Raw genomic sequence first — 19,882 nt, forward strand, 5'->3', positions numbered from 1 at the left:
GGAGCATTGGCAAAAATCTTTAACAAGCGTACCGACTAATAATCTGCAAAAGTATGATAGAAAAAATAAGGGTATGAAAGTGAGTGTAAACAAAATGAAAGAGTGTGTGTTATATGGGGATTCCTTAGTAAGACGTGTGTTAGTTGAGACTTTAATAAAATCATACCATCCCGGTGCGAACGTAGAGAATGTCAGTGAGTCAATTAGAATGCAAAAACAGCGGGTGAAGGAATTGATAGTGGTTGCGGGTACAAATTATTTGAAAGGAAACAAAAAGGCTATGAGTGAGGATGTGAAGGAATTGCTTAAGGTATCAAAAGAAAAGAGTGAGAGAGTTAGGATAGTGAGTCTGTTGTCGAGGTATGACAGTGAAGAGTATAGAAGGAGAGCCATAATTGCCAATGACTTTATGCGTGAATTATGTTTGATGAGTGGTGTGGAATTTGTGGATGTGTGGAATGAGTTTGATGGGCGAAAGGAGTTATATTAAATGGATGGTTTACATTTGAATGGATTTGGTGTACGGAGACTTGAAAAGGTATTGTCGAATGTAGTGAAAGTGAATGTACAGAACCAGGGAAACTAGAGTTATTAAGAGGGGAGGGGAGTAGATATGCAGATTTTAGGGAGACAGTTGAGTGTGTGAATGTGTGTAATATGCCCAAGCGAGTAGGAAAGACCATGAATCAGAATGGGATAGTTAGTATAAGGCATCAAAATAGGGATGGACAAATGGGCTTCTGCAATTCATGTATACAAATGCCAGAAGTATTAGGAACAAGAGGGAAGAATTTTTGGCCTAGGTTGGCTCTTCCAGACCACAGCTTATTGGCATTAGTGAAACATGGCTGACAGAAGATGACACAGCTAGTGGGATTGAATGTGAGGGGTATAGTGTGTTCAGGAGAGACAGGGAGAATAAAATGGGAGGAGGTGTGTTATTGATGATAGTGGATGAGCTACAGCCAAGGAGAATAGAAGTGGAACTGCAGGATAGAGACAAGAGCACATTTGAGGCTATTTGGTGTGAGATTGAAATTAGCAGAACAAAATATACAGGGTGCTGCTATAGACCAGGTGATGGAATAGATGGTGGAGATAGTATGCATAAGCAAATAGAAGAAATGAGTGGAAGGAGGGTAATTATTATGGAAGATTTCAACTATGGTAACATTGATTGGAAGGACGAGAGGACACATGGGAGGAAGGAATTGGATTTTAAGCGGTTATTAAGGGATAACTATGCAACAGCATGTAATGGATAATACTAGGGGTCAGAGGGTGCTTGAGCTAGTAATTGCATCTGAGAATTTGGCTGTAACGAATATGACCATGTTGCCACCAGTTGGTGAGAGTGATCATGGGGTCTTGACTTGGGAGGTGGCTAAAGGTGTGGAATTTACAATTAAGACAGGGTACATGTGGAATTATCGGGCTGGTAAGTATGACAAGCTTAGGAGGTTGATTGGTGCAGTGCCATGGCATGTACAACTGCAAGGGCTAGACGTTGACAGTGCATGGGAGGCGGTTAAAAAGTGTTTGCATGAAGCAATGGCTGACTGTATACCTAGAGTCCGATTAATAAATCAAGTAGGAGTTAAATGGATGAATAACACCATTAAGCTTGAGCTGCAAAAAAAGAAACAACTATAGAGGGAATTTGAAGAGAAAGCTGACTGGCAGGCACATGAACAGTATAAAGCCCAGGCCAGATGGATAATGAGTGTGGAAAGAAGAGCAAAAAAGGATTACGAAAGAACATTGGCCATGCAGGCTAAAGAGAATAATAAACACTTTTTTCGATATGTTGCAAGTAAAAGGAAAAATGTATATGGCAGAATGATTTTAAAGAATGCCGATGGTAGGGAGGTAACCGAATCAGTTGATATAGTTGAATTACTGAGCAAGCACTTTGTAATCTGCAATGTCACAACATCATCCAGGTGGTGACATTGCAGAATTGAATGAACCAATAGATTATACAGGAATTGTGGTGAATGAGGTGGAGGTGAGTAGTCTATTGTAAAATCTGAATGTCAATACATCTGTGGGATTGGATGGTATACCAGCTCGTGTCGTACGTGAAGCGGCTAAAGAATTGTCAGTACCCTTGACCATTTTGTTTAATCTCAGTCTCGGGTCTGGGTTAGTCCCGAGGGGGTGGAAAGAGGGGAAAATAGTTCCACTGCATAAAGGAAGTTCCAACACTACTGTTGTAAATTACCGACTGATTAGCATATCAGGAATCGTTGTCAAGGTCTTGGAGAAACTAGTCAAGAGAAGAATACAGGATTGGATAGATGAAAATGGGATACTGTATGGGGGGGCAACATGGTTTTGTGAAGGGTAGATCATACCTCAGTAACTTGCTCACGTTTTATAACACAGTGACGGCTGAACTGGATAAGGGTAATGGGTTTACAGTAATTCTACTGGACCTTGCCAAGGCCTTTGATAGAATACCACATGGAACTCTAATCAGTAAACTGGAGCAGATGGGGATGGATATAGGGTTGGTGAGATGGATAGGAGGGTGGTTGATGGAGAGATACCAGAGAGTGGTTTATTCAGGAGTGGTGTCCAAAAGATGGCTTGTGACTAGTGGTGTGCCGCAGGGTTCTGTTCTTGGACCACTACTTTTCAATTTGTTCATTGACGATATAGGATAGGATCTGAGAGGAAGTGGTCACTTGTTTGCTGATGATTCAAAGTTGGGTAGAGCAATTGTGAATGCACAGGATGTCAAAATTTTTCAGGATAATTTGGATAGTTTGGAGGACTGGGCTAGTGAAAATGGATGTCAATTTAATTTTGCAAAGTGTAAAGTTATGCATTTTGGAGTGAAAAGATTAGCAGCAGTATATCACATTGGCGGAACTGTACTCCAGGAGATTGATGAGACCAGGGATTTGGGAGTGTTGGTGGATAGAGAGTTGAAGTTTAGATGGCACATTGCAAAAGTGGCTAAATCAGCTCATCAAATCACTTGGTTACTGAAAAATATGTTAACAAGCAGAGACAAACAAGTTATTTGAGCCCTGATAAGATCCCATCTGGACTACTGTGCCCAGATATGGGCACCAGGATTTCTTCTTGATGGGGAGGAGGTGGAGAGGATCCAGAGACGAGTGACCAAGATGGTGGCAGGTCTGTGGAATGAACCTTATGAGAACAGATTGAAGATTTGTGGGTTGCAAAAATTGGTTGATAGGCAGAAAAGGGGTGATATGATTGAGACATTCAAATTACTGAAGGGTTTCTATAAGATCAATCCAGAAGATATTTTTGAGAATAGGGCTGGTGGTGGAAGCACTACGGGCCATACATGGAAGCTGGGCAAGAATGTGGTTAGCAGGGGTGTTAGAGCTAGATTTTTTACTTGGAGAGTGGTAAATGAGTGGAATAAGCTGCCATAGTCTGTTGTGGGTGCTATGACCGTGAATGAGTTCAAGGCGAGGTATGATAGATACTGTGTGAATGTCGAATGGTTGTTCTTGACTTGATGTTAGGGCCTCCCTCGATGAGTCTGTCGACTCCTTGGAGTTGCCTGAAATAATAATAATAATAATAATAAATACAGCAGAACAATTGGTGCTTGTAATAATCTTTAATGCTTAATAATGCTTAATGGGAGTAATGAAGCATCATGCTCATGACTTTCTTTCTCTCAGCCAGGAAACACCCCTTGAGACTTGCATGTTTTTGCATGGGAAATTTAAAAGCATGGTTTTTACATATTTTTACGTAATATAGAAATCCTGCTCTAACAAACAAACATGAACTTTTTTAAATCACTGCAGACTTGCCATAAGCAGGGTAGTAATCTTAAACCTTGTGATAAAATCTCCTATTTTATTCTCTTCACATAAGCTTCTGATTTCAAATTGAGGATGAAACACTGTGATGAAGTTATCAGTGAATATGCTGATTATATCCTCTACAGCAGATTCCAATCTCCTACTTTCATCCATTAACATCATCATGTCATAGTCACTTTTATTTCCATTTGCCACATATCAAAAAAACTTCCAAGTGTTTTCTTGGCCTGATTTGCTGATTTCTACACAAAAGTGTAATATGAGTAGAAATCAGCAAAGCAGGGCATAATCAACGCATTCACTGAGAACTTCATCACAGTGTTTCAAATCAGTTTGGACCTGCTTATGGCAGATCCAAAGTGATTTGAAAAAGTCTCATGTTTGTTTTCTCAAGTAGGATTTCTATATTATGTAAAAATAAAAAAATTATAATAATAAAACGTGGTCTGCCATGTTTCCAATATTCTATAGGTTTGCAATCTTTCATTGCTGGAGTTGCATAAAACATGTTATAAAGCCTGAACATACTGCTACTATGATAAAGAGCACAACTGACAAGAGATAACAGAGTACTTGTACCATCATATGAGATATTTATCAAATTACACATAAATTCTTGTCTGCAAATTTGATCAATGTTTCATTCCAGAGAAAAGATGACTAGGGTCATATTATTATTATTAACACGTTCGCTGCCACGCTACTTCGGCATGGTCTGTTCCCCTACGCCGAGCAATTTCACTTCTTCAAGGTCAGTACGATAATCTCGTTACCAGAGGTAAGCGTCCTACGAGTATACTCGTAGTTGGCTTGTACAGAGCATATACTGTCTATGAGAATACACAGTTTTGATGCTAGCTCCACAAGCCAAGCATTTTCACTTCTTCAAGGTCACTACAATAATCTCGTTCCCGGCGGTAAGCCTCATACGAGTATACTCGTAGCTGGCTTGTGAAGCAGGTTTACACACTACGAGTATACTCGTAGTTGGCAGCGAACGTGTTAATGTGGAATGATGCTAGTTTTGGGAGAGCTTGAAGAAATATAAATTGCAGTATAGCAGATGGATTCAAAAGAGTTGATATGATGGAGATGTTTAAGTTGGTGATGGGATTATACATTGTGTAGAGGGCAAGAGGAGAGATAATGGGTCATCAAGTATATTCACCTCTTCAACATCAAGTATGTTGAAGAGGTGAATGAAGATTTTTTACATAGATAGTGGTTGGTGAGGATATTGCTTTCTTAGATGTGTTGTGAATTCTTGGAGTGAATCATTTTAAGGTTCAGTATTACAGCTATGTTTCTAATTGGGTGAGACTTCTCTTGATGACATTCCATGGAAGTTTGCTATTGATAATGATATCAAATTATCTCCTAATATTCACAAGCCTCTGCAATCCACACTCCCTGCACCTAACCTTATACTTAGTATTCCATAGCACTGATTTTATCATGTTCATCTTTGAATCCTCTCCAGGTAGCTATCAATCTTTTTACAAAGGAATAATCATATTCTTATCATGACTGGTAATCATCCTCCTTAATATGGTGCTGTCCTCTCGTCAGTGGATTTTATTAGAGAACAAATATTTATTTGTTCCATAAACTTTATACCACTATCTACCATCACTTGGATGCTCTTGCTGTCTTCAACTCCTCCAAAACATTTGTACCAGTGTGTAGTAGGCAGCATCCTTTTTTTTTTTTATTTTATTTTTTTTTTTTTATGCAACCCCTACCCACAAGCACCTTAGCACTGTGGGTGACCTAAGGATGTGTTTTTCAATTTTGATTAGTTTTATGTATTTTTTTATCCTTATGTATTATATTTTATTTTTATTTTTGTATTTTATGTTTTACATAATTTTGAAATCCTGCTCTAGAGACCAAACCTGGAAATTTTTCAAGCCAAGAAGACCTCTCCCTCGCTCTCTCTCTCTCTCTCTCCCCTATTTTCTTCACTCGTGTGATTGATGAGTTTCTTCACTCTCTTCCAAACCATAGAGGCTACTCTTTTGACACAACCACTGTTAATGCTTTGGCACGTTGATCACCTTATACTCATAGACTCTACTAGAGAAGGCTTGCAGGAACTCCTCAATCACACAGTTGACCGTTTTAAAGTTCGAGGTCTACATATCAGTGTGACAAAGTCAAGTACACTTTCTCTTGTCCCCTCAGGTGGAGAAAAGAGGTTGAGAACTTTGAGCTTTCCCTGCATGGCATGTCCTTTTATTCTATCTTGGTTCTGGAGAAGTGGAGATACTTTGATATTTTCTTCTCTTCGACCAGTTGTTCCTCTTTCCTGTTTGCTCTAGGATCTTTTCTCTCTTCTCTTCATAATGCTCTACTCAAACCTCAGCAGAAGCTGTTCATTCTGAATTATTCCCTTCTTCCTAGACTCTACCATAGGTTAGTCCTAGGTAAATTCTCTTTCTCAGTACTATCCCGGATGGATGTAGCAGTTTTCACTTGGCAGTCTGTTCATAATTTTTGTCTTTCTCATGATATGCTACAAACATTTTTCCATGGCACTGTAAATGAAAGTCTTGGGATTCCCGCTTTGCAGTGGTTAATGATTAGATTATATCTATTCAGAGGACAGAAAATTTCTCTCTCCACTTCAGAAGCATGTTTTGTTACCTCTAGGACTTAATGTATTAAGAATGATTATTGACACACCTCTGGACAGGTGCACGATAGAAAGACACTGATTATGACTGCATTGGCTGAACAAAAGCGATGGGTTTTAATGTTGCACCATTCAGTCGATGGATACATAGAATACTCAATAATATCAATCAATCAATCACATTCACTCTCAGCATCATTAGATCAAGGATGGAACATACTTCCTGCCTAGTTTTGAAAATACCGAATCAATACTCTGAACCATTTCTAACTCAGATATTTTCTAACTCACGATGTTGGTGTTATTGTAGGTTCTGTAATCTCCTGTGCAGTGATATAAATAAAAAAAAAGTATCTGTTAGGTAGTGTAGACAGACCTGAATATATTTATATATATTTTTCTGTTAATATTGCAAACTTTTAAGTTTATTTTTCATGTGATGGATTGATTGATATTATTGAGTATTCTATGTTTGGGAATATTTTTTAATAATGAAATATAATGCACTTCTTCAATTATCATTTTAGGATGGCTTTACTCCTTTAGCAGTGGCATTGCAACAAGGTCATGATAAAGTGGTAGCAGTTCTTCTAGAAAATGATACCAAAGGAAGAGTGCGGTTGCCTGCTCTACACATAGCTGCAAAGAAAGATGATTGTAAAGCTGCAGCACTCCTCCTACAAAATGATCATAATCCTGATGTTACCTCTAAAGTAAGTTTTGCATGAAAATTCAGAAAATTATTTTTGAAGTAGGTAATTTTTTTTAAAGTCTTTGTGACCTCATAGAAAACTAGAATAATACTAATGTGTATTACTCCTTTTCTTATGCTTAGTACTGGCAGCTGTTTATTATTGTATACTTTTGAGTGTGCAAATAAGTTATTAGAGTAACATCTTTGGAGTCAACAGGCTCATGATGGGAGGCCAACTAAACCTGCAACATGTCTATCATAATGAACATTGAAATTATTGACACCCTTTGCTTTCACAATGCATTCCACTAATCAACAACTCTCCACATAAAAAATCTACTCCTCACTCCATTCTTCACCACATCATTATACATTTTCTAGGGATGGTTTCTCATTTTTCCCATCTTAATGTTCACTCTTTTTGTAATTCCTTTCGTATTAATCTGGTATAATCTCTTAACTAACTTGAAGGTCTTTATCATATAGTCTCTTTTCTTCCTCTCCACCAAACTCTGTAATCTACATTCCCTCAGCAACACTGCATAACCAACACTCCAGAGTCCCAATATAACTTTGAACTATTATCTCTAGTGTTTTCCACATCCAAATGAAAACTTGGTATGCACATTTGTGCACAATAATTTTTTCAAGAATTGTCAGTGAATGGAATGCTAATCAGAATGCTTTGTAATGCAAAGAGTGTTAAGGATTTTAAGAATTTGTATGATAAATATGTTTTTCTTATATAGTGAAACCTATGGAGTATCCATAACTATAGAATAACACGCATGCCACAGTAAATAACTTTTTTATCATGTAAATATTTCATCTTATGTCTCATAAGACATCATCAACATAATGATCAAACGACAATAGGAACTGAATTAAAAAAAATCAGTAGTGTGCATGTTTAAATTGGAATCCTATGTATACAGTCACATGGTCATGTATTAATCCTAATGGGGCTGGAATTAAAATTAAAGTAAATTAAAATATAACAGATAAATTTATTTAATACAATTGAGGATAATGATATCCCAAACTTTTGGAATAATGAGACAGTTGTTCTAGTTAAGATTAAGACTATGAAGTAAGACTTCAGCACTTTCTTTATATAACTATTCATGTTTATGTTATTATTATTATTATTATTATTATTATTATTATTATTATGTGACACCTACAGGCAGTCCAAAGACTTATAAAGGGAGGACACCTACTCTGCATTATAATAAATTTAGTTTAATCCTTTATCCAAGTGTGAGCAAACAAAGTTGGCGCCTGAAAGTATCTTCAGGACTGGGGCAAGGTGGTACAACACCGGGCAACTCATTGCAAAGGTGGAGCAAGCTAACAGCACTCCTATCTCAGTATCTTCCATAATGCAAAACACATCTCCTTGCAGATATGTATAACGTTATGCATTAAGGGAAGGGCCACTACCCAGACTAGTTTCGACCTTTATTGAGGTCTCTTCAGTGGGAGCTAGGCCCAAGTGGAGATACGAGGAAGAAGCATTAGCAAGGTCATCTCTGCCGGTGTTGTACCACCTTACCCCAGTCCTGAAGATACTTTCAGGCGCAAACTTTGTTTGCTCATACTTGGATAAAGGATTAAACTAAATTTATTATAGTCTAACCAAGTGAAAAATAAACTTTCAACCTACTCTGCAACTCTCTCTCCACCACTAACTACAACAAACCGCAACTACACCAATGCCATCTACTTCCCACCACCACCACTAGAATTTTCACTGACAATCACAAACATCCATGCTCATGGTGGGATTTGAACCTGCATCCTTTTGGCTGGAGAGTGGATACGCTAACCACTTGGCTAACCAGGCTGACACTCTTTTTCCATATAACTACCTCAAATCTTAATATTGCCCTTTCGTACAATCCACAACCCAGCCGAAAGTAAGTCTTTAGTGCAAAATAAAATATATGGATCTATATAGCAACTTAGTGTTTTGCCATTGGATCTTGTAGTTAATATTTTCAATTCCATGTTGTGCAAGTCCAGATTTGCGGGGTTTGATAAGACAAATGTGGTCTTGATGTTCAGAGATACGTTTATTTATTTATAGATTTTCTTGTTTGTCTATAGTAAGATAAGTTACACAAAACATAGTATTTCGTATACACCAAGTTTTGAATTGTGGATATAACAACCTGAAAAAGTTGGTTTTCAGCAACAGAAGTGGAAATAGATCCATCTTGCTCATGCTGTATGTGTACATCAAGAAAGGAAATACCTTTTAATGATTCTTTTTGTAGTGTGAACTTGATATGAAGTTGTAGGATGTTGATATTTTTTTTTTTTTGTAGAAATGAGTAGAGTTCTGGTTCTGTGTAAGTCCAAACTGCAAAGACATCATTAACGTACCATAGCCAAACTGTTGGTTTTGGGTCAACAGCAAAAATACTTTCTTCTAGATGTTCAAGAAAAAAAGTTGGCTAAAGGTGATAAGGGTGAGCGCATTGCTGTTCCTTCTTCTTGTTTATATATTTTATCTTTCCAAGTGAAGTAACCAATGTAATTGCAAATTTGAATAATTCCACTATGTCTGATGGAAATTTTTTGGTTAAAAATTCTATTGTCTCTATCCGAGGAATATTAATGAAGAGAGAGACAATGTCAAAGCTTACTAACATGTCTGTATCTGCTAATTTAATGTCTTTTATTCTTGTGTGAAATACTATGGAATTTTTATCAAAGAAGTTGAGTGGCCCATGAGGGGACAGAGAAGGTTAGCCAGGAATCTTGATATTTTATATGTGGGACAGCCTATAGAATTCACAATAGGCCTGAGTGGACCATATATGGTTCACCAAAATTACATAAAAGTAACTGTCCACCAGTGGCAACTTGTGCTCATTTCGTTGGGTATGCTGTGTGGCTTATGCAACCTGTGCTACAAAATTCACATAAATTTGACCTTATTGATGTATGAAAGTTTTGAGAATGCATACCGCATCAGTGCTCATCTTAATTGGTCCAATGCAATTAATTGTAGGATAACTTTGAATATTTTAATTTATCAATTAATTGTAACCAAATCTGCATAGAGTGGGGGAACAATCTGTTTATTTTAGGATTTACTAGAAAACAACAATGAAAGAGAATGCTCTATTTGGTTGATATATTTCAATTACTCAAAGGTGAAAATATGTGAACCATAATTAATAAGATGTGAGAATGGGAAATGAAAGATTTCCCATTCTCAGTGTATAAGCCAACTCAAATGACACATTTAATTGAAAAACACTCTGCTCCTGCAGGCTATTCTGCATGCATGGGAACAGAACAGATTTATTGTAGCTAAACAAAACAAATAATTAAACACACTTATCCTAACATCCACTTTCAAAGTTTCAGTTCCGGAAAGTATGTGTAGCAGCTGTTTGTAATACAGCCATTGGATACAGAAAGCGCTCAATTTATGAAAAGCAAAAGGAATATATATATAACTTGAATTCAGTTTGAATTGCATTTGGGATATTCAATATCATCCAGACACATAACAAATGTTAATTTTAGAAATAAAATTCTACTACTAGTGGCATAAATATGCTAAAAGCTAGTAGCTCCCAGGGAATAAAGGAACAACAGACACCTAGGTGTGAATGAGACAACATATTAATATAATTTTAAATATGGAAAGCATAAAGGTCAAATGAACAATAACTATGCTTCAGTTGTGGGTTTTTTCTGAGAAACAAAGGGTATACGCTTCTTGGTGAGGTTAGATTATCATTGGCAATTACTAGAGTGAGACAAGGATAATTTGAATTTTGATAAGATTTTTAGCTAAAGCCATATGTAATTCACACAGAAATCGGAAAAAGTAATCACTTGGGAAATTATAATTTTTCCAGATTGAATCAAAGAAATAACACATCGAAAGAACTCCCCAGAATTCTTTTTGGCTTCATTAGCTAACTGCTGTTCATACCTCTCTGTAGCTACTCTCACCAACCAAGTCCTGGTCCAAGTCCTTGCCTGGTCTTTGTAGACCTCATGAAATTGGTTATTTCCACTTCTCTTATGCTGCCTCCACAATGCTTTTTTTCTCTATATCACATGCTTAATCTCTTTATTCATCCATCCATCTCACACCATTGTCTTGCCTGAAAGAAACCGGACCCTGCATGCCATTTGCAGTTCCAGTGATTTGGAGAGGGCCAATCAATCATTTTACTAACTGTTATTTCTGCCTTTTAGGGTTTAAAACCCTAAAAAAAGTTTTAGAGTTTTTATCATAAAATAAGAAATACATTGTGCATCCAACTGTTGCATTGGCTTTTCGATCAGTACCTCATTCTGTTGAATTGCCAGTACTGAAACACCTAACATCTGCAAACACTGATTGATTGTGCTGATGAATAAACAGAGGAAATATCTGATACAGAATATGATTTTGAAGTCAAAAATGATGATCCATACTCAGTCACCCAAGAGGAATAGAATGGTCTTGTAAGAGATCTTAATTTTAAAGGGTGGAATCTCCTAGCTGAAGGAACTAAGGTCACATATTTCAGTCACTGTTAAAGTGAGTACATCAGTTATTTCAGTGAAAGTGATACTCTAACCTTTTGTGCTAACATAGATAGATTAATGGAGCCCTATGCCATTGAATACACATCATCTGAATAGAGACTTTTTATTAATTCATCCAAATCCAGTTTGAAAACTGTTTTTCTTCTTTCAGTAATCATTCACAATGGTTACAAATGGTTGTTGCTTCCTATGTGAATGGACAGCAGGACCAGGAGTAATCATTATGTTGTTAAATAGTGGCCTTTGCCTACACATTTCACAACTGGAGAAAACAATGTTAAACATGCAATATTTGTAAAGACAGAAAAAAATCAGTTTGCTACAACTTCACATCAAACTTGGACTCATGAAAAACTTTGTGAAAGCAATGAATGAGGAAGAAGAGATTTTCAGTATTGGAAACAAAAATGTTCAAGAAGAAGTGATGCAAAAGTAAAGGAAGGCATTTTCATTGGGCTAGAAATTAGATTGTTAATGAACAATCCCCAATTTGAACAAGTTCTAAACCAAAAGGATGCTAATGCATGGACAAATTTTAAGTTAGTTGCAGAAAGCATTCTTGGCAACCCCAAATCTTCAGATTACAGAGAAATTGTTTCTTCTGTGCTCAAAGCATATGGGATGGTCGGAGGTAGATGGCGTTGGTGTAGTTGTGGTCAGTTGGTGGATTGAGTGGCGGTGAGTCTTTGGACTCCCTGGAGGTGTCTACTATTACTAATAATAATATAATATGTCTCAGAAAATACACTTTCTGGACTTACACTAGATTTTTCCCCAGAAAATCTGTGGTCCATAAGTGATGAACACAGCAAGAGGTTTCATTAGCAGATTATGAGGATGGAAAGCAGTTATAAGGGAAAGTGAAGTCTTGAAGTCTTGCAGTGTTAGCTGATTACTGTTGGGGTGTGAAATGGGAAAAACACAAAGTTCATCTTATGAATGGAAGGCATTAGGACAGTCTTTCTAGTTGACTTTCATTCTGCATGTATGATATTGCTAATAGTGTTTATATCATTAAAATGTATAGACTTGTTTCTCAAAACCTATACACAATAGGAAAAAATTAAAAACATATTTAAACATAGAGTGTAAGAGCAATAATGGTATATTACTGTGTTAATGACTGGAATGGGCTTTGTCCTGGAAATGTTGACAAGGCGAGAATGATTTCGGGTTTGTGTTTGTTCGGTTCGGACCCATCATATGTGTGCAAAAATGTCTACATGTGTAAGAGAAGAGTAGAGATTTGCAAGATGTCCTACTATGTCAGACAGACTGCAAACAAGAGTATACAAAAGAACATGCAGATAGATTATTATGTCTGTACACAAATGCTAGGAGTATCAGAAACAAAGGGTTAGAGTTTGTTGCCTTAGTCAATATGTTGCAACCTCAGATTGTAGGAATTAGTAAAACCTGGCTATCAGAATCAGACCTACTAACTGATATCGAGTGTCATGGTTACAGTATTTTTAGGAAGAATAGAGTGGATAGGAGAGGAGTGGGAGTGTTGCTAATGATATTGGATGACTTAAATCCAGTTAGAGTTGATACCTATGAATGCAGTAATACTACTAACAATATTAAATATGGCAGTGAGTTTGAAGCCATCTGGTGTGAGGTGGAATCTAACAAGACAAATTACATAGTGGGATGTTGTTACAGACCTGGTGGATCGGTTGCTGGTGATGAAGAAATGCATCACCAAATAGAAAAGGTGAGTGTGAAAAGAGTAATCATAAGGGGAGACTTTAATTATCCAAATATTGATTGGGTAGCAGTAGAATCTCATGAGAAGAATGAAACTGTATTTATTGAGCTGTTGCAGGACAACTTCCTCATGCAGCATGTGACAGAAGGAACTCGAGGTCAAAGAGTGTTAGATTTGATTATAGTGTCAGAGGGCATTTTAGTTAAAGACATAGCTATTCTGCCTCCAGTTGGTGACGGTGATCATGCGGTACTCACTTGGGAAGTGACTAAGTTTATGAATGTTCCATTCAGAAAAGGTTACATGCTGAACTACAAAGCAGGAAATTATGACCAACTGAGGAATATACTGAGTTCAGTGGAATGGGATCGGTTGCTGGATGGAAAGAATATCGACAGTGCATGGGAAGCATTTAAACAATACTTAAATTATGCGATATCAAAATGTGTCTCGAGAGTTCAAAGAATAAATAGAGTAGGAGTCAAATGGATGTGTAATCTTATTAAGGAAGAGATTTGTAAGAAAAGGACGATGTGGAAGGAATACCATTTGTGTGATGGTATTCCTTCCATCACACATCACATTATGTTATTTTGCCTCTTTACAAGTGAGGTCTTGATAAGACCTCACTTGGACTATTATGCGCAGGTCTGGTCTCCTGGTTTCCATTGTGATTCTGATATATTGGAGAGAGTACAAAGGAGAGTGTTAAAAATGGTATCAGGATTGTGGAATACTGATTATGAAGACAGAATTCAGAATTTGTAGACTGCAGACACTAGCAAACAGGAGAAAGAGGGGGTGATATGATTGAGACTTACAAACTTCTGAAAGGGTCATACAGGATCTAAATTGATGGAATTTTTCAATTTATGGACTGTGGGGAAAGAACGAGAGGGCATCCTTGGAAGCTGAGAATGAAGGCTGCTAAGAAGGGTGTGAGGGCTAGATTTTTCTCTCAGAGGGTGGTGCGTGATTCGAATGGATTGCCATTGGATGTTGTGAGTGCAAGCGGTGTGAATGAATTCAAGAATAAGTATGATAGCTGGTGTATGTAGTATGTGGCCTCCCTCGATGAGTTTCTATTTCCTTGGAGGTCTCTCTTAATAATAATAATAATAATAATAATATTTAAAATCAGCATTTGAAATTGAGTAAGAATCACACACAGCTTTATGCTTACAGGCTTAAACAAACATGGCATATCAGTCTCGGCCAAAAAAATAAAATAAATAAAATTAAATAAATTAAAAACAATTACTTAAGTCTACAATATCTACATATACATACTTATTCACACGTTATATTCAATATGTCTATGAAATGTTCTTGAATAAAATAAATCAATGCATACTGAAGTTATATATAAGTGCTTCACCTCAGATAACAGCATTTATAATTGCTCTATCTTTTTTTTTTTCAGTGCATATGAGATCTGTTTTCTGAATCTGAATGTTTGTTTAAAATTGAACATCTCTAATTAAATGTTAACTTGTGTTTAGTGTATTTAGTGCTATTAAAGATTTCTAGCACTAAAATATATTATTGGTTTAAATAGGCTTGTTTTTATTTGACAAAGGATTATCTTTTCTAATTATGTGATGTGTGATTTTACTTTCTGTATTGCTTTTTTTAGAGTGGGTTTACACCACTTCATATTGCAGCTCATTATGGCAATGAAGATATTGCAACATTATTACTTGATAAAGGTGCAGATGTGAATTTTGCAGCAAAGGTAATAAGTAGACTCACTCAGAATGTAGTGATGTATTATTTAGTGTAAATGAAAGTTGTTAATTAAAATATTAATTATATTTTATGTATGTCACTTTGTTGATTTTACATATGGGTATTCTGAATCAAATGATTTCGAATATTCCTTTAGTTTATGAGATAATAATGTTCAATGCAGATTTACACTATTATAAAGTTAAATAAAAATAATCATTTGTTTTTGTGATACAAATCCAGGGTGTGCTTGTTTTAAAAATATATTATCAGCATCAGAATTTTGTGAGTTACTCATTTCAGAGGTCCTTCTGTCACAAATAATGCTTGTGAAACTATTCCTTAAGCTCTTTGTATATTAACACTCCCAGTGAAGCATTCTGCTAACTATTCTCCATGGAAAAAGCCTCCTCCTGATTCATCCTGTTTACACCTTCTTATACAGAATGTCCTCTTATTCTATCCTTATCTTGCTCTGCTCTTTCAAGAAATGTCTTTCATTATTAACTTATAAACTGTTAAGTTTTATGACATAGTTATATCACTTTTTCTGCTTCACCCACATTTACAAATGTCATATTCTCAATCAATATTCACACCAAAGATTACAGGGATGTTACAGCATTTTAGTTTTTTCATCTCTGCACCCTGTCTTTATCTTCTGAAAAACTTGAGGATCAAATCTGCACATAAGCCAATTTGCCTTTCATCAAGGCTTTGTATATGCATTATCAAAGACTATAACCTTAATTTTACATGCAGATGTGCTGCTCATTATGTCTGTAATCCACTGTTTTGTCATCAGAGTTCTAGCATTGGGGTACTACATTTCATGTCCTCTTCCATCATGGCCATAATTCTTATCTATTCTTTTCAAGTCCCCACCAGCTGTATTCTTAGCTTTCTATCTTTACTTTTAACATCAGAAGCTTACATCCATCCTTATTCACTAACCTGCCCATTCAAGCAGTCCATTTGCATCCTTCTGCCAAGTCACATCTGCTTTACTTCTACTTTTCTTGACTTTGTTGTCTGCAAACAACAGCACATCCATTTTTAACTGCTCCCAGCATCAAAATTGTAAACAGTAGTGGTCCTAAAACAAACCTAGTGACACCTCACTACCACATAACTTTCCTCTTTTGGGATGCTGTTCTCTCATACGTAACTTACTGATACCTATCAGACAGCAGATTTCCAGTGTGATGTGCTAATCTGTTATCCAGCCCCATCTGTTCTCATTTAAATTCCATCATGTCATATGACAATCTATCCAGGCCCTTTTCAAAATTTAAATCTTCTATCATTTACATATTACATATATTAATATGTAAGTAGATAGCTACATTCCAGTTGCTCTAAATTCCTTTAAATATTGCCATTAAAAAAAAAAAAAAAGAGAAAAAGAAAAAAAGTGAGGAATATACCTTTGAGCTCTATTGTCTCCGTAATACTGAATATATTTTATTCCTGATATTTCCCGCTAACTCACCACTATTCACCCAAGCTGTGTGTAATATCATGTATTATATCATAATATAAACTACTGATAAACCATGTATAACATAGTACTTATACAGCATGGCTTGCTCTAATACAGTTTGAGAATTGCTACAGCCTTCATTGTATGACCCAATACTTATATAATATGGTTAAGGAATTGTGGCAAACATTTCATTATTATTATTATTATTATCATCTGATCTCCATGGAATCAGGCACTCATTGTGGAAAGTACACACTATTGCACACAGTGCTCATCCAACCCTACCTTAAACTGATTCAGTGTGCCTACATTTACAAAACACTCAAGCAATGTATACCACTCGCTGACCATTCTCCATGAAAAAAACCTTCCTCACTCCTTTGCTCACATCCTCCTTATACAGTTTCTTTCCAGGAATTGCCTCTTGTTCTGCTTCCTCCTCTCCCCTTCTGTGAAAAATCTCTTCCATGTCAACCCTGATAACTCCTCACTAACTTCAGTCACATCCCCCCCCCCCTTTGTTCCTATTCATGAAGCTTTGCAACTTACATTCTCTCAGTCAGTCTTGAATGCGGAGTAAGACAGAGACCACTGACCACCTTTATGAATCTTCTCTGGACTTTTTTTCCAATACATCCTCATCACCATGAAAACATGGTGACCAAATCTGTAAAAAATAATCCATATGAGGCCTGAGCTTGGCATTATAAAATGGCATTATAACCTCTCTATTTCTGCATGTCAGAGTCCTCCACATCATTGCCTTTATCTGATGCAATGTCTTTGCAACTTTTGCAATGTGGCCTCTGAATTTCAGGTCTTTCTCCACCATCACTCTTAGATCTCTCATTTCCTCTACTTCCTTTAAAGTTTCCCCACCAAATGTATACTTTGCATCCCAATGTTGCTTAGCAAATCTCAAACCTTACACGGGTCTTCAACCTTTCAGACAGTGTGGGCCGCATTAAAAATTTCAACGAAGCCTGCGAGCCACTAAGCCATACTGTGGTATTTAGAATTGTAAGATGCTTTCCAAATTCACAATGAATGCTGTGCATTTGATACTTTACATAAAATCCTATAAAAATAAACAAACTCAGGTTTAAGAGCATAGGTAGGAGTCGGGTTCATGATAAGTAAATATAATCAATACTTGAAGAAAGATAATTTAATGAAGAAAACATTCATTTTTTACAATGTCAATGGGCAACTTGCCAATGCTTTTCCTTGACCAGCTTGTCAATGTTGGAATCAATTTTGGAAGTTGCTATGCACAGATTATTCTCGAGATGTTGGTCCGTAATCTGAGTTCTTGTCTTGGACTTCACATGCTTCATTCTGGAGAAGAACTGCTCACATAAGTATGTGCTTCCTAACAAAGCACACATCTTCAAAGCATGCTGGCAAAGATTAGGGAATGCGTCCTCAGAAATATAGTCTTTGTAAAATGTAAGCAAGGGCACATTGAATAATTTTTCTCTCAAAGAAGAGTTGTTTTGGAGTTCAAGCATCTCCATTTGTACTGAGCCTGGCATTTTGGCAGCATTGACACTGAATGGCATTAAAAATAAATCTAAAGAAGGCTGTCGGTTATGAAAATCGTTATGAAAATCACTAAATCTCTCTTCGAACTCACTTCGCAACACAGCTAATTTTGTAGTGTATTCATCAAGAGAAGAACAGTTGGACTCAGCGAGAAGCTGAAAATGAGTTAAGTCTTTTTTTGCGAGTTGTGCCTTCCAAATTTGAGCTTGGCCACAAAAGCTTTGATGTGATCAAACAGAGTGTGCACCAGTTGATCCAAAGATCAACAGAGTGTGCACCTGTTGATCTTTGGATTGTAGGCTGTGTATTTAGGTCATTCATATGCAACGAGATGTTGGTCACAAAGGCAAAGTCTGTCATCCACTTCGGATCGTTAAATTCCGCAAACGGATTCCGCTTGGTTTGTATGAACTGCTGTATTTCGCTCCATAAGACAAAGACTCTTTTAAGAACCTTCCCTCTGCTCAACCAATGCACATCACTATAATAAACCACATCGTCATGATCTGCTTCACACTCTTGGGTCAAAAACTCTTGGAATTGACGATGATTCAATCCTCTAGCTGTAATAATGTTGACGACAGTCGCAATAACTTTCATGACATTCTCAAATCTAATAGTTTTCACGCACAAATTCTCCTTGTGGATTAAACACAAGGAGAATTAGTGTGGATTAAACTCAAGTGGTAATGGACAAAATCTTTTCCTTCTAGTTCCAGTTCTTTCTGTAGCAGTGCAACAAACCCTTCATTCTTTCCCACCATAGCAGGGGCACCATCAGTTACCACACACTCGAGGTTGGTTAAGCTGAGGTCGAAATGCTGTAGCGTTTTCTTGGTGGCTTTAAGAATATCAGCGTCTTTCGTCATTCCCTTCATATGTATGAGCACTAGCAGTTCTGTCACATTGAATTATTGATCAATGCCACAGACAAAGATAGTCAGTTGTGCTGTATCCTTCACATCTGTGCTCTCATCTAAAGCAAGTGAATATGATGTAAATTCGGACGACCGTTTTTTTAAAGTTCCTTCAATGTTATTGGCAAGTTCTTCGACACATCGTGCTACAGTTACCCCAGGCAAACTCATTTTTTTAAACCCATCCTTATTATTTGGGCACAGAATATCCCCAGCAGCGATGAGACATTCTTTCACAAACTCACTGTCCAAGAAGACTTTTGATTTTTTATCAATTTTTTTTCAGCTATTACATAACTTACTTTGACCCATGCATCACTCTCATCCCTCTTCCTTTTAAAATATCCTGCTGTTATTTTAAATCAATTTGGAGACGGTTCACTTTGTCCACATGAAGCCGCCCTTGAAGGTGATCGAAACTGGATGCATGCTTTGACCGATAGTGTCATTTTATATTGTATTCTTTTGATACTGACACTGACTCACAACAAATTAAACACACTGGCTTATTGACGAATGGCACAGAAAATAAAAGTATAAATTGGTCCACTTTTCATTAAAAACCTGACCAGAATCACCACTTGATTTATGCTTTTTACTCATAGATGCTGTAGTGATGGAAGATGAACCCTAAAAATGATCCAAAATGGCTGTGTAACAGTTATTATTCATTGAATATGTCTCACGCTAATGAAAAAAGTCTGGCAATATAAAACCATAATAGGCTATGGCTGACACAACAAACCTGCATGGCGTTATTCACGAATATCACACTGTTCATGACT

General features: G+C 36.7%; 1 protein-coding gene across 10 annotated transcripts in view; it reads left to right on the plus strand.

Annotated features, from left to right (window-relative positions):
* The window catches only part of LOC150104251 (uncharacterized), a 1,804,220-nt gene that overhangs the window by 420,394 nt on the left and 1,363,944 nt on the right, over nucleotides 1-19,882 (plus strand). For all 10 annotated transcript variants that reach the window (XM_090396244.1, XM_090396248.1, XM_090396245.1 and 7 more), the window contains exons 5-6: nucleotides 6,981-7,166; nucleotides 15,058-15,156. In XM_090396244.1, the coding sequence (XP_090252370.1) occupies nucleotides 6,981-7,166; nucleotides 15,058-15,156 (285 nt within the window). The remainder of the gene's footprint in view (nucleotides 1-6,980; nucleotides 7,167-15,057; nucleotides 15,157-19,882) is intronic.

This window comes from Typopeltis vanoorti, chromosome 8 (genome assembly GCF_054136105.1).
Source record: "Typopeltis vanoorti isolate ZY-2024b chromosome 8, IOZ_Tvanoo_1.0, whole genome shotgun sequence".
In the NCBI taxonomy this organism is placed as follows: domain Eukaryota; kingdom Metazoa; phylum Arthropoda; class Arachnida; order Uropygi; family Thelyphonidae; genus Typopeltis; species Typopeltis vanoorti.